The following is a 12569-nucleotide window of genomic DNA, read 5'->3' as shown; positions in this document are numbered from 1 at the left end:
ACAATGTTGCTGTTCCATTTTTCTTATACTTTATTCTTTTTTTTTAACTCCCTTATACCTGTAGATCCTTTGAAAACAAAGTTCTTCTGATTAGATTTCCCGGCTTCTTTCTCTCAGAATAAAATTATAAACTCGCTATCGATCTAATCAACAATTGGCTCGACCAATTGATTTACAGCTGTCAGGGTTTGATCGACAGCTATCTAGTCCAATCAAAGCCACGCATGAGACGTTGGGGAACCGGAACGTCCTGCTGGGTTAGCCAATGGGAACGCAGCAGACGCCAGAGATTTATTTGACGAATCGTGCGCGGACCAATGGGATTGAAAGTTTTTACGGCCGCAGTGCCGCGTAGCTCCGCCTCCGGCTTCCATGTCTGGAGTAGAGGGACGGTACAGCGTCCTCGTCTTTCCGCGTTCACACTTTTAGTAAATAAACCGGGAACCGGGACCAGAACCTGGAGGCAGCGGGTCAGACGGTAGCCCCCGGCCATCGTAGTGTGCTGTTCGAGAAGTGGCTGCAACTCTCGCCCGCAGTTTATTCCGCATTTTAACTTTACCGAGCGGCGTTTTCCGCCGTTTTTTTTCTCCTCGTCGCCCCGCTCACTCTAACGTTACCCCCGCGTGAGAGTCGGGGCCTGCAGCGTCGGTTTGGCCACGAGGAGCGTCGGAACAGCTGGAACAGGGCGATGGCGGAGTTCGGTAACGGACTGACGGAGGAATCCCTACTAGACTCGGACCCCGGACATCCCGAGTTGGAAGACCCGGGTGTCGGAGATGAAGAACCGGGGTTAGAAGAGGGAGAGGCCGCGATCGAAGACCCGGTAAGTGAAGGGCATTGTCTGAGCCCCGTGAGCCCACATGGAGGACCGGGGCACGCTGTGGTCAGGTCGGATCAGTTTGTGAAAACAGGCGGACGGCTTGGTTTTTCTTTCTTTCACTAATCGATGGTCACATGCCGTGTGCGTTACTAGCAGTTGCTTGGTCGACATTAACCGCCATTGTGGTTCACGCAGTGCAGTAAAAATGGGTGGTGACATGCGTGGTGCTGGCAGCCATCTTGGCGCAACAGCGGCACCAGTTTCTCTGCGCCAGGGAGCAGCTCGAGCCGCTGGGGGAGAAAAAAATCCTCGTCGCGAAAAAAATGCGAGACGGAGAAGCAGGAGAGCGTCCGGGGCGAGGGTAGGACAGGCCGCCGCGGTGCGAGTCCATCTCCTCGGGAAGGCGACCTGCTTACGGTAACGGAATGCTTTTATCCAGCTCCCCGACACCTTTCTTCAGCCCGGGGCTGCGTCTCCAGCGCCGGGGTGGGCTCGTGCTAATGACCCAGCGGCGGAGGGCTATCATTAGCCCACCGAGGCATCATGTGCAGCTATTGAAATGACCAGCGATCCTTCGGCCATTATCTCCAGCCCACAAGATAGAATGCAACATTTCAATATGGAGCTGCCGTAAGAATGCTTGCTACAGCCCATACCACCAGATAACCGGGGCTCCGGCTAGCTAACAAGCCAGCCGCCTCTAACAAAGCTGGGGTGGAGATGGCTCCCATGCACCTGACCACCTCCGTCGGTCGTGTTAGACCACATCTGGTGTCAGGCATCAGCGGGACATGAGCTCTACGTGGTGCTGTGTGGAGATGGTGGATGATGGCACAGTCAGGGCTGCTGGATTTCATTTAAATCGTGGTCTTGTGCAGGTTGGCTGCAGCGAGGATGCATCGGTCTGCGGTATTTCAGGGGCTGGGTTATTGCATCCTACACTGTTTTGTTGGACTGATCGGGGAAGGGGGGAGGACAGGGGGTCACGGAATATGCGACAAAAACGCGACTAACATCGTGGTCGGGTGTCTCATTCCAGCATCCCTCCGAATGTGTGTGTGTGGATCCCTCGATGTGACCATGGAGCTTGTTGACATGTGATGTGTCGGGTTATATCGTGCACATCATGCTACCACGAAATCATCGTGCAGATTTACTCATTTTATCATCGCATGGTCAGTCTGTGTCCCCCCACAGCTTTGCATTATAAACCGCCAGCACATGCAGCAGCTGTGGATGCAGCTAGAGTGACTCCACTGTGCTGCAGTGCAGCACTGTCAGACAAGGAGGGTCGTCTCCCATCTCTGTGCTCACCACAGGAATATTTAATGTGGTGCCAGTCGGCGTTGTGTTGCTTTCAGGCTTGTCCTCTGACCCCATTACCCCCCCCCCTGAAATACCTTTCCGATTGTGTTTCCAAAACGGGGGTTAATTGGGTTTCTGCTGCAACATGGTAGATTTACTGATTGATGTTGATATTTAGAGATAAGTAGCAAATGCCCATGGTCTGGTGCATGAGCCCAAAGCAATGTGTCCTCCTCATTTGGGTCCTGTGTTGTGTCATAAATGTTTTTTCTGAGCGTTAGCTTGCACCTCATTATGAAGTGCCGGGAAACATAAAACAGGGTCACGCTGATGTATTCATCAGTGTCCATTATGTTTTAGATGCAGCTGGACGGTGTTATAGCCGGATGAGGCACTTTTATTTCATTGCCTTAGGGTCAAGTTGCAAGAGGCAGCGACTTCCAAATTTAGGCTGGATAGTGAAAACAACTGTGAAAATGTGCAACCATGGAAAAAACAGTGCAACCACAATGAAGGTGCAGAGTGTGGATGGATTATTGTGTGTATTATGTTAAACACTTCCACTGTTTTAGATTGAAGGCGTGTTATAACAGCACCAGCACTCACAAGTACAACATCTTGATGCAGAATCCTCACTGCTGTGTTATGACACGTAGTTATTGTGCCCTTTGCACATGACAGCATTTTCATGGTTGTATTTGTACTTGGCCAGAACTTGTTAGTGCAGCGATTGTATCACCGTGAAACTAAAGTGTATCTGTGTATGAGCTCTAAACAAAACGGTGTCTGCTTTGCAGGAGCTGGAGGCAATCAAAGCTCGGGTCCGAGAGATGGAGGAAGAGGCAGAGAAGCTAAAGGAGCTGCAGAACGAGGTGGAGAAACAGATGAACCTGAGCCCCCCACCAGGTGTGTATGTGCTTTAGAGGGAGATCACTTCTTTCTTACCATATGTCCACATATGCTGTCTTTCTGCCATACCATAATAATCTCATTAATCAGATCCTTTGTACCGTATGTCACTTTTAATTAGTGGTCCCAAACTGACAGTCATATCAGGTACACAAACATATTGCTGTGTAATACACTGGTCCTGCTGCCTCAAAAATCATCATAGAGTTGAATCAACAGCTCTGCAAGTAAAGCCTGAACATGCTGACCTTCACAGAGAGAATTATTACAGTACTAGTGCGATTAGAGTATGGATCTCTTAGAAAACATCTATGTGTCCTTCTCTGCCCTGAGTCAATCTGTGACTGGGCACAAGTCTGTTCTGTTAAACATAGTTGGTTTACTAGCTGCTTACTTGATTTAGTAATAGAGAAATTGCTGTGAACTGTAACTGCACGGTGCTATTAAAAGCAGTTTGCTACATGAAAAATATAGGTCTATTACTTAATGCTCCACCTACACATCAAGGTTTACATCATAGGAAAGTTACATTAAATTTAGGCTTGAATATACAGCAAAATTTAAAGTACTGGTGTTTTATTAAGTTAATAAACAAGATGGAGAGAATGAAGTCCTAAAATAACCCTAAACCAGTTCATCTTGTTCTAAAGCAAGACACATTGTAGATGCTTGTTTTGTAACAAGTCAGGAACCAACACTTAAATGTCGTGGTTTAATTGAAATATTTTGTCTCTTGTGCACACCCCTGCAGTCGCCCTGTCATCATGTCCATCGAGGCGAAGATGGAAGCAGATGGCAGATCTATTTATGTCGGAATGTGAGTAACTGTCTTTGTCTCATACAGATGTTATTTTTGGTCACATTTGTCTTGTTGTACTTTTTTTAAGATGAAACCACAATCAATCTCTATTCAAGCTATTTGAAGTAACACTGTGAAAGAACGGTTATTAACTCCTGCATACCAGGACTTTATTATTGCTATTTTAAAGACACTTATCTTGACAGACCTCTTGTTTGTAGCTACGCAAATTTCCTGTTTGCCTTCTGGCAAACTATCCTATTAGGTAGTGAACTGGTCACTGAACACGACCAACAGGTTTTGTTTCCAGTCTCAGGCCACAGAGACCAGATTTTTCTTCAGAGTGGTTTGTAGCTCCCAGTGGAACATTAATAACACTGTGTCATCTGACATTTGAAGTTTAGATGAACTTTTGTCTTCACAATGAAGTGTTTGTTTGGGAACTGACAATTGACATTTTTGCACCTTATCAATGTAGTTACTATTGGACTTTTAAAAACACAAGTTTTTTTTTTGTGAAGAATTCTTTTTCAGTTTGAGACAATTTTGTTGGTCAGTGTCGCATTTTTTAAACATTTATTGTGAATCTAACAACTTCAAGAGAGCTATTAACTCTTATAGCCACTTGAGTTGTATTTACACTGCTGTCTGTATAGTTGTTTCTTTAATGTATATACCAAAGAATTAGTCCTGATGTCTGACCTCTACCCTTTGTTTCTACAGGTGGACTATGGTGCCACTGCAGAAGAGCTCGAGGCTCATTTTCATGGCTGCGGTTCAGTAAACAGAGTCACCATCCTGTGTGACAAATACACAGGGCATCCCAAGGGGTAAAAACTGCCATTCTTACCTTTTCACTTTGTGGCAGATGATGTGTGGATGACATTTTATCTGTAAAGAAATTACCATACTCTCACTGCTGGATGTTTGAATGTGGTGTCTTTTGGACCATTGTTACTCAATTTTGTCAGTTGTGGCTGCACATCTTGGCAACCATTTTATGTGTAAAAAAAAAAATATACAACAAAAAAATCGCCAGGGTGTATTCCAGAAAGTTGGCTTAGTAAATGAGGAAAAGACTGAGTTTTCAGTTACCATGGTTACTGTCTCTGTGACTCCAGCGTGCTCGCCGGCAGCCTTTCTGCAACAAACTTAGTTTTCTCTGTCTCCTCCTGCTGAGGCTGAACAACCTTCACCTCCTCATTCATACTTCAAAGCAGATGAAGGCATGCAAATTACAATTGGGGAGCTTCCCTTTATTTACTTGTTGCCATGGTGAGTCGCAGTGAGTGCCTTCTGATGATGATTTTTATTCATTCACCAGGCAAACACTTACCTCAGTCAACTGAACTAACTTAGAGCAGCTGATCAAGAACCAAACCCTTTCCATCATCAAGTCAGAGTTCATTTCGAGTCCGATTATGTTTAACCTACTTTCAGGAACAGGCCCTGGCTGTCTGTGTAGAATCCTCTGTATAGTGGCTGGGCTGAAAAGTCATAGTAGCTCCCAAACGAAACATTGTGGATTTGTTATCAATATACAGCATTGTTATGCCTATAATAAACCATGATATTCTCTGCATGTTGCTGCTTGTTTACCTGTGAGTGCTGCTGCAGTGGAGTGACTCTACTTTCATTCTGCAGGTTTGCCTACATCGAGTTTGCAGACAAGGAGTCTGTAAGGACAGCCATGGCTTTGGATGAGTCCCTTTTCAGAGGAAGGCAGATAAAGGTAAGAGATTTTAAATTGTAAAATCAAAACAACTGAAAGGTTCAGACTGCGAAGAGAAGTGATGCCATTGTGAGAGGAAATGGCAAATAGGGTTATGTGAAGTTTAAATGATTTAGAAACACTTAAATCATTAGGAATTGTCAAAGTGTGAATACTTGTGTGTTCACACAATGAACTGAATGTATAGTAGTAAACACTGTTGGTTACATGTTTGGAGCAACGGCACATAAACAAATTAGATCACCCTGCCAGTTCTGTGTCAGGTTGGTGGGAGTTGTACCGTGTTTTTAAAGGTCTTACCTTCTGACTCAGTAATTTCCCTAGTTAAGAAGACTTTTATCGGAGAGCGTTTCTTAATTTCAATTGTTTGAAAAAGTTCTGCAAAGTTAAAAAACCCAACGTGCGCAGTAGAGGGAGCTTCTGAATCTCCTGAAACACTCCGTGGTATGACCTACATTTGCATGACCGAGCCTAGTGGTTAGTCTGGCACACCCCCTAACAAAGCCAGGTGACGCTGAGGCTAACATTCCTACACACATTGGAAGCGGCTGGCCAATTACAACAGGTTCAGCTGACCAATCAGAGCAGACTGGGCTTTATTTAGAAGAGGGCCTTTAAGGACGTTTCAGACAGAGGCTGAAAAGAGGAGATGCAGCAATGGACAGTGTGGGGAAAAGTGATGTTTTCTGAATATTTGAGGACGTCAACATTTTTAAAGTAATGACACAAATTAAAATCATGAACCTGAATATGAGCATAATTTCTCCTTTTGACTACCCCCCTAATTCTGATGATTTTAATGACTTTGTTTTAGTTGTTGCCTTATATGGATTTTGTTTCTGTAACCTCCCCTCTCCTCAGGTGGGCGCTAAAAGAACAAACAGACCAGGTATCAGCACCACAGACCGTGGCTTTCCTCGGGCTCGCTTTCGATCACGGGGAGGAAGCTTTTCGTCGCGCGCACGCTACTACAGTGGTTACACACCACCCAGAGGCAGAGGACGGGCCTTCAGGTGAGCCGACGCTGAGGCGCCTCCACTTTCACACCTGGGACAAAACTGCACCTGCATGTTGGCACTTACAGAAAGAGAGGACAGGGCACAAAAGTTAGTTATAGAATAGGGATGGAGAAAGGAAGGAATTGAACAGTTTGGGCTTTTAAAATATGTTCGCATATGAAGGACTGGATAGGCAGAGTAATTACAACTTAGGTATCATATAGGAGGTAAGTACAATCTAAGCACTTTCAAAGAAGAGGAAGTAAACATTTCTACATATTTAAAGTCTAAAATTTTAATTAAAATTATCAAGTTTTTGTATAATGAATCTGAGATTTGTTAGAATTTAAGTCAAATTTACTGATGGTACCTATTTATTTTATTGTTAGTAATTTATGGATTCTTCATGATGCAATACATTTTTATCATTATTTAACTTGAGGGACTATTTTTCTGGCAGACAGTTTGCATTAGAACTTTGGTTAGAAACAGTATCACATTAGTTGTGGGTTTGAGGGGCTCATTGCATGCCACATCACATGAAACCATTTCATTGGAGGCAAACTTACACAGTGCACATCACTTTGTTCTTCCCAGGCTCTAATGCACTCAGTAAGGCTACGTCCACACAATGGCCATTCAGATGAGCATTTCAGCTCTGTATCAGAAATATGGTCTACAACTGCTTTGGTTGATTGGTCGCAGAAATTACTGAAAATGAGGAACAGCCATGGTGTAGAGTACGGGTGACTGTATTATCATTTCTAAAAGTCTGTTTCTGCCCATCCACACTAAAATGCATCCTGAAATTAAAATGCAACTGTTTTTCCAAATGGCTCTGTTTTATGGGCTGGAAACCTCTGGAGTTGCGTGGACAGTGGGCGTAAACATAGCAAATGTGGACGTAGCCCAAGTCTAAGCTGTTTTTGCGCCAGTACCCCCTCAGTCTCCTGAAAGGTACTGGTACCAAGCTGGGCTTGTTGGTTTTGTGTCTTTTGGAAAGACTGTGGTTCCTTTTTATAATTGGACCATTAATGGTCGCGTGCAAAACATTTCACATTACTGGGGTTTGAGCTGTTTGACCTGATGACATTAACTCTCAGCTACAGCACTGATGCTCCAGTATGTTCAGAACCTCATGCAGGTGGAAAACACAATGCTACAGCTGGTGTTTTTTTTATTTACCTGTTAAAGCTGCAGTATGGTCTGCCAGTACTGTGATCCATAGTGAACCACAAAGAAAGGGGGCCTGACGTCGATCAGAGTGTTGTGCACTGGGTTCCTGGAGGGGTTCTACACACAGTGTTTGAAAAGACACCGGGATTTCTTGGTTTTAAAGGGCTCTGCTTCAGAGCTCTGCTGTGGGGCCCTGTTTCTATTAGAAGGCCATGTGGGGGTTGTCACTGCAAATCTGGTGTTTACAGCATGTGATTAAATCACAGGAGTTGACTTCAAACTGGAGCTGCAGTTTCTGTTGATGAGATGATGTAAAAATAATGTGAGAATGTGTGGGTGGAACGAACAAGCTAACCCACTGCCCCTTTTATGTAAACGGACTGTAGGCAGTGAGTAATCAAGGCTCCTAATAATCTCACTCCATATAAGCCCCATGGTGGAGCTCTGTCTGTGGAGCCATCTTGTTTATTTATTTTTTTCTGTTGAGACTGAGAGAGGCAGTGTGGTGTCCGTCATGTTGATCAGCATGCCAGCTCCCTCACACATGCACTGAGCTGAGAAACAGAGAGGTTCTGATTTTGAATGTCACCTGGGTCATTTTGGCCTTGGTTCTTCTTTAATACACCACGTTTTAGCGGTTAATTGTAAAGAGTCGTAAAATCTTCATGCCCGAGGTTGCTATTATAGTGATGACCAGTTTGCCAAGTTCTGATAAGCCCCTGTTTAGCCTGTTTTATCTTGTGACCTTACTCTTGACTGGAGTATTTGCAAGGAATTCCCATTCTGCAAAACTGCCCTAAGTAACTGCCCGGAAAGGTTACATGTCTGTTAATTTCTTTGTGAGAAAGAGTCTGAAGGCCAAGGTCAGAATCTCTCTAATCGCTCTGTGTACTCCCACACATACCAACAGACCCTAACCCTGCCGCTTCACTCACTGGGATTTGGCTGAGCTGCAAGACAAGGCACAAAGTTGATTTGTTATTAACCCGCGTCTCCAGGAACCAGGAAGTGCTAATGTTAATGAGTAGTTAAGTTACTGTTTCGACTTTAAAAGCTCTTAATAGTGTTAGTTTATAGGCTTAACTAAGACTTATTGTGCTTGTTGAACTTAAAATTTCATTAATGTGATAATAAATATACTAGTTGACATCCGACACTGCAGAACAGCAAAAAAAAGTGCATTCACTTCAAAAGGATATTCTAAAATTACAATTGAAAGGTTGAAGGCTCAGACTCTTTAAACAGTGGTATCAAACTGAACCAGGTGACTGTTATGATCGTGCTCCTTGTGTAGGATATTGTTAAAAACTGCATAGTAGACCTGCCAACCAGTACACACGGACATCAAAATACACAGATACAATTTGTCAGTAGAATTTCACCTTACACTGTTTTGTTTTTAATAATTTTGCAGTTTTTAGTGATACACCAACGAGCGCAAAAGAAGAGTTTGATGGGTGAAAGGTTGAGTTAGGTTCCTAAAGTTAACAGGAGAGATGGCCATTGACAGACTGCCCAACCAACAAAAGTGCATTTTGCACAATCCTCAATACTGATATCGATTAGAGTCATCAAGGATTAGCAGATAAGGGAAGATCGAATGATTTGCATTTCTATGCCTCAGCAACTGTTGCAGTCTGAGGCATCAAGTTTTTCGGTTTTCCGTCTGTCCCACTGGTAACATAATATCTCAGGAACACTGTGAGGGGATTTCTTAAAATTTGGTAAAAGGTTTACATGAACACAAGGATGAACTAACTAGATTTTATTTGACAAAGGTCACGGACATTTCTTAACTTAGGGAGATCTCCAGTCAAAAAGCTCTAGCTTACTAATTCAATTTCATTAATATCTATGACGGTGTGGCCATAATGTGTGATGATTTGAGATGAATTATGATAATTGATAATTAAGATAACACTTCAGAGACATGAACATTTGGACAAACATCAGTATGATAAGAACTAACTAAAATAATAGATACCATCTTTGGAAAACGTTTGTATAACTAATACTAATTATTTTAATTTTGTCTACATGCTTTCTTACATGGAGGAGGCAAGGTTTATGACCTATACTGCTGCCAGCCACCAGGGGGCGATCCAGATGTTCACTTCATTGAAATTGAGGCTGACTCAGTTAGAAATTAGTTGTCAAAAGTAAATGTCAAAAACCTGTTTTTGGCCAATGGAGTTCAGATTCTTACAATAACAAAATACACTTAATACTTTCTAATTCCTTCAAAGTTACACTCCATATGATTGGACAGACATGAATGAAGAATAACATGAAGTGCTCATGTTGGCGTGAGATGTTGAGAGGGAGAGATGTGTTAATATGAAAATAATATTAAGATAAATATAGATATAATGAACACCCCTACCCCCTGCACACAGACATACATGAGTATTTCTTGGCATAAGCTCGTAGTCCAAGACGTTGTTTCAAGGTTGGCAGGTCTGTTACATTGTGAATGTAACAACACTGGTTACTTGGTAATCATCACCCACGGATAAGAGTGTGTAGGGAAGCGCAGCCTTCCACTGGAACTGGCCTTGATTCCTTTGTTGGTTGTTACATCAGGAATTCATCACCAGTCCAAGACTGAGCTGCAGACTGGTGTGAAACTTAATGACACTTCACTGGTGCCTTGTCTTGTTGTGGGAACAAAAGCAGTGTTCACAATCTTTGTTTTGACCTGTTGTGAGCTTGGGAGGATTTCAGTGATATTGATAACGGTATCGAAGTGTTGATTGGCTTTGTTTTGTAAGATTTAACAGTGTTTTCTATGCAGGCTGATGGAGAGCCTCTGGGTGGCACTTGTTTAGCACTTTAGGTCCAAAAGTATGTTTCTCTGCTTTCACATTCATCAACCTCGTCAATGATCTTCCCAAGTTGGCACAGTGAAAAGGAAAGATTTTAATGTGACCCAGAAGACTCGTAGACTTGTGATGTGGAAGCGCTTTTTTGTTTTTCTTGTGCTTATGTGGAGTGTGTGTCTTTTGCATGTACACGATCCTACACGCACACAGACTCAAACACACACACACACGCCTACTCAGATTCCCCCGTACAACGTTCACACCCAGAAACGAGGGTTCATTACTGCAGCCTGACCTCAGCATCAAGCTACTGACCACTGGTTTAAGTCCCAGTGTGACATGTTGTTTACGACTTAAAGATGTGTGTCTGTGTGTGTGTGCGTTTCTCTCAGGATGTATTGAGGGTCTGCTACTGATCGTCTTGTGTTTCTGTTTGTGTGTGTGTCAGGTGTTGTGTGTAAAAAAAAAAAAAAAAAAAAAGTTGCGCAATTGTGAGTCCTGTCACCCACCTCGTCAGTTGTGTGCGTGTGTGTGTGTACATGGCATCCTGCTGGGGTTTATGTGTGGTGCTGTTTGTCCTCACGGTGTTTCCCCACAGTGACCCCCAGAGGCGGCTCTCGCACAGAGAGACTTAGAGAGAGAGAAAGAGAGGGAGAGAGAGGGGCTTTGCTGTCCCCTCACCCCCCAGCACACACACACACACATACATACATACATACATACATACATACACACACACACACACACACACACACACAAACGCACTCTTGATGGTTTTCTCCTTGTATCTGGAAACCAAACACTTTTCCTCTCCTCACACAGCTGCTCTCAGCTCTGTACTATAATGCATATTGATTATATGTAACAAAGGCACAATACCTTTAAAATGGTATGTCTTTATTTCTGAGTATCTTCTGTCCACCTTCTCTGCCCACACACACACACACACACACACCTTGATATTATATCAATCATATTATATCACACCAGGAAATTGGTGTCGTCGCCAACAAAAAAACTCACCCTCTTTTTCTCTCTCTTTTCCAGGGGCCGAGGGCGAACAACATCGTGGTATTCCCCTTACTAAACACCCTCCCCTCCCTCCCCTACACTCCCTTACTATCGCCCCTCTCCCCTCTCTGTTCCCATTAAAAAACAAACAACACACATACATACACACACACACACACAGTGAAAAAAACTCCCCCCATCTCCTCCTCCCCCTCCTCCTCCCAACAATAAAAAAAAAAAAAAAAAGAAGAGAACCCCCAGAAGAGAGAAAAAAAGAGAAAAGAAAAAAAAAAAGAGGAAACCCTGTGGTGACAGAGACTGACTGACTGCCGCAGTGTGCGATTGTGTGTGAGCGTGCGTGTGCCGAGTTGATGCGGTCAGCCCTGGTAAGGTATCAGCAGTTTGGCCGCTGGGGTGAAAAACATGGTGGCTGATTTCTTTGTTTTTTTTTGTATTTTTTTTTCTGGGGAGGGGGCTGTGATGGTATCTCAGGCTGCAGATGTGTCTCCTTCGGTCTGGCTGTGACCTCCCGCTTTCACTCCTCCATCACTGACACGGCCCACCCACCCACTCACCCTCCACCACCACCAGAAAAGTGGGAGGGAGCGGGTGGGGCGGGTGAGGTTTTTTTGTGGGGGGGCATCAATAACAAGAGGTTAACGTGTTCATTTTTTTTTCTTTTTAATGTATCGTACATATGTGAACCTTCCACCAGCCAGAGTTGTTGTTGCTGTGTTTTTCAGATTGTGGTTTGGAGTATTATGATTATTACTCCCCCCCCCCCTCCACCCCTTCAACCCCTTCTGTGCCCGCCGTTCTCACCCCTACCTTATTTCTCATGCTCTCCCACCCCCCCTCCTCCTTCTCCTCACCCCTCTCTGTCTCATTACGTGTTTCTCCGCACAGCGACGGACCCTCGATGTTCAGAGGGGTCGTTCATGCATAGTTTTTTTTTCTTTCCTGTGGGTGGGGGTCCCCTCCTTCCAGCTCAGGCATG

The 12569-nt window shown here is 44.0% G+C and overlaps 1 protein-coding gene across 1 annotated transcript; it reads left to right on the top strand.

Annotated features, from left to right (window-relative positions):
- The first annotated feature begins 361 nt into the window (after positions 1-361).
- pabpn1 (poly(A) binding protein, nuclear 1) lies at positions 362-11753 on the top strand. Its single transcript, XM_034573041.1, is given in 7 exon segments — positions 362-823; positions 2923-3035; positions 3786-3861; positions 4557-4663; positions 5478-5565; positions 6427-6578; positions 11609-11753. Coding segments are annotated over 7 exon segments (711 nt in total). The 5' UTR covers positions 362-688; the 3' UTR covers positions 11649-11753.
- The last annotated feature ends 816 nt before the right edge of the window (positions 11754-12569 follow it).

Source organism: Hippoglossus hippoglossus, chromosome 20 (genome assembly GCF_009819705.1).
Source record: "Hippoglossus hippoglossus isolate fHipHip1 chromosome 20, fHipHip1.pri, whole genome shotgun sequence".
NCBI classification, from domain to species: domain Eukaryota; kingdom Metazoa; phylum Chordata; class Actinopteri; order Pleuronectiformes; family Pleuronectidae; genus Hippoglossus; species Hippoglossus hippoglossus.
The sequence above is the reverse complement of the archived record's forward strand: the minus strand, read 5'-3'. Positions and strand labels throughout refer to the sequence as shown.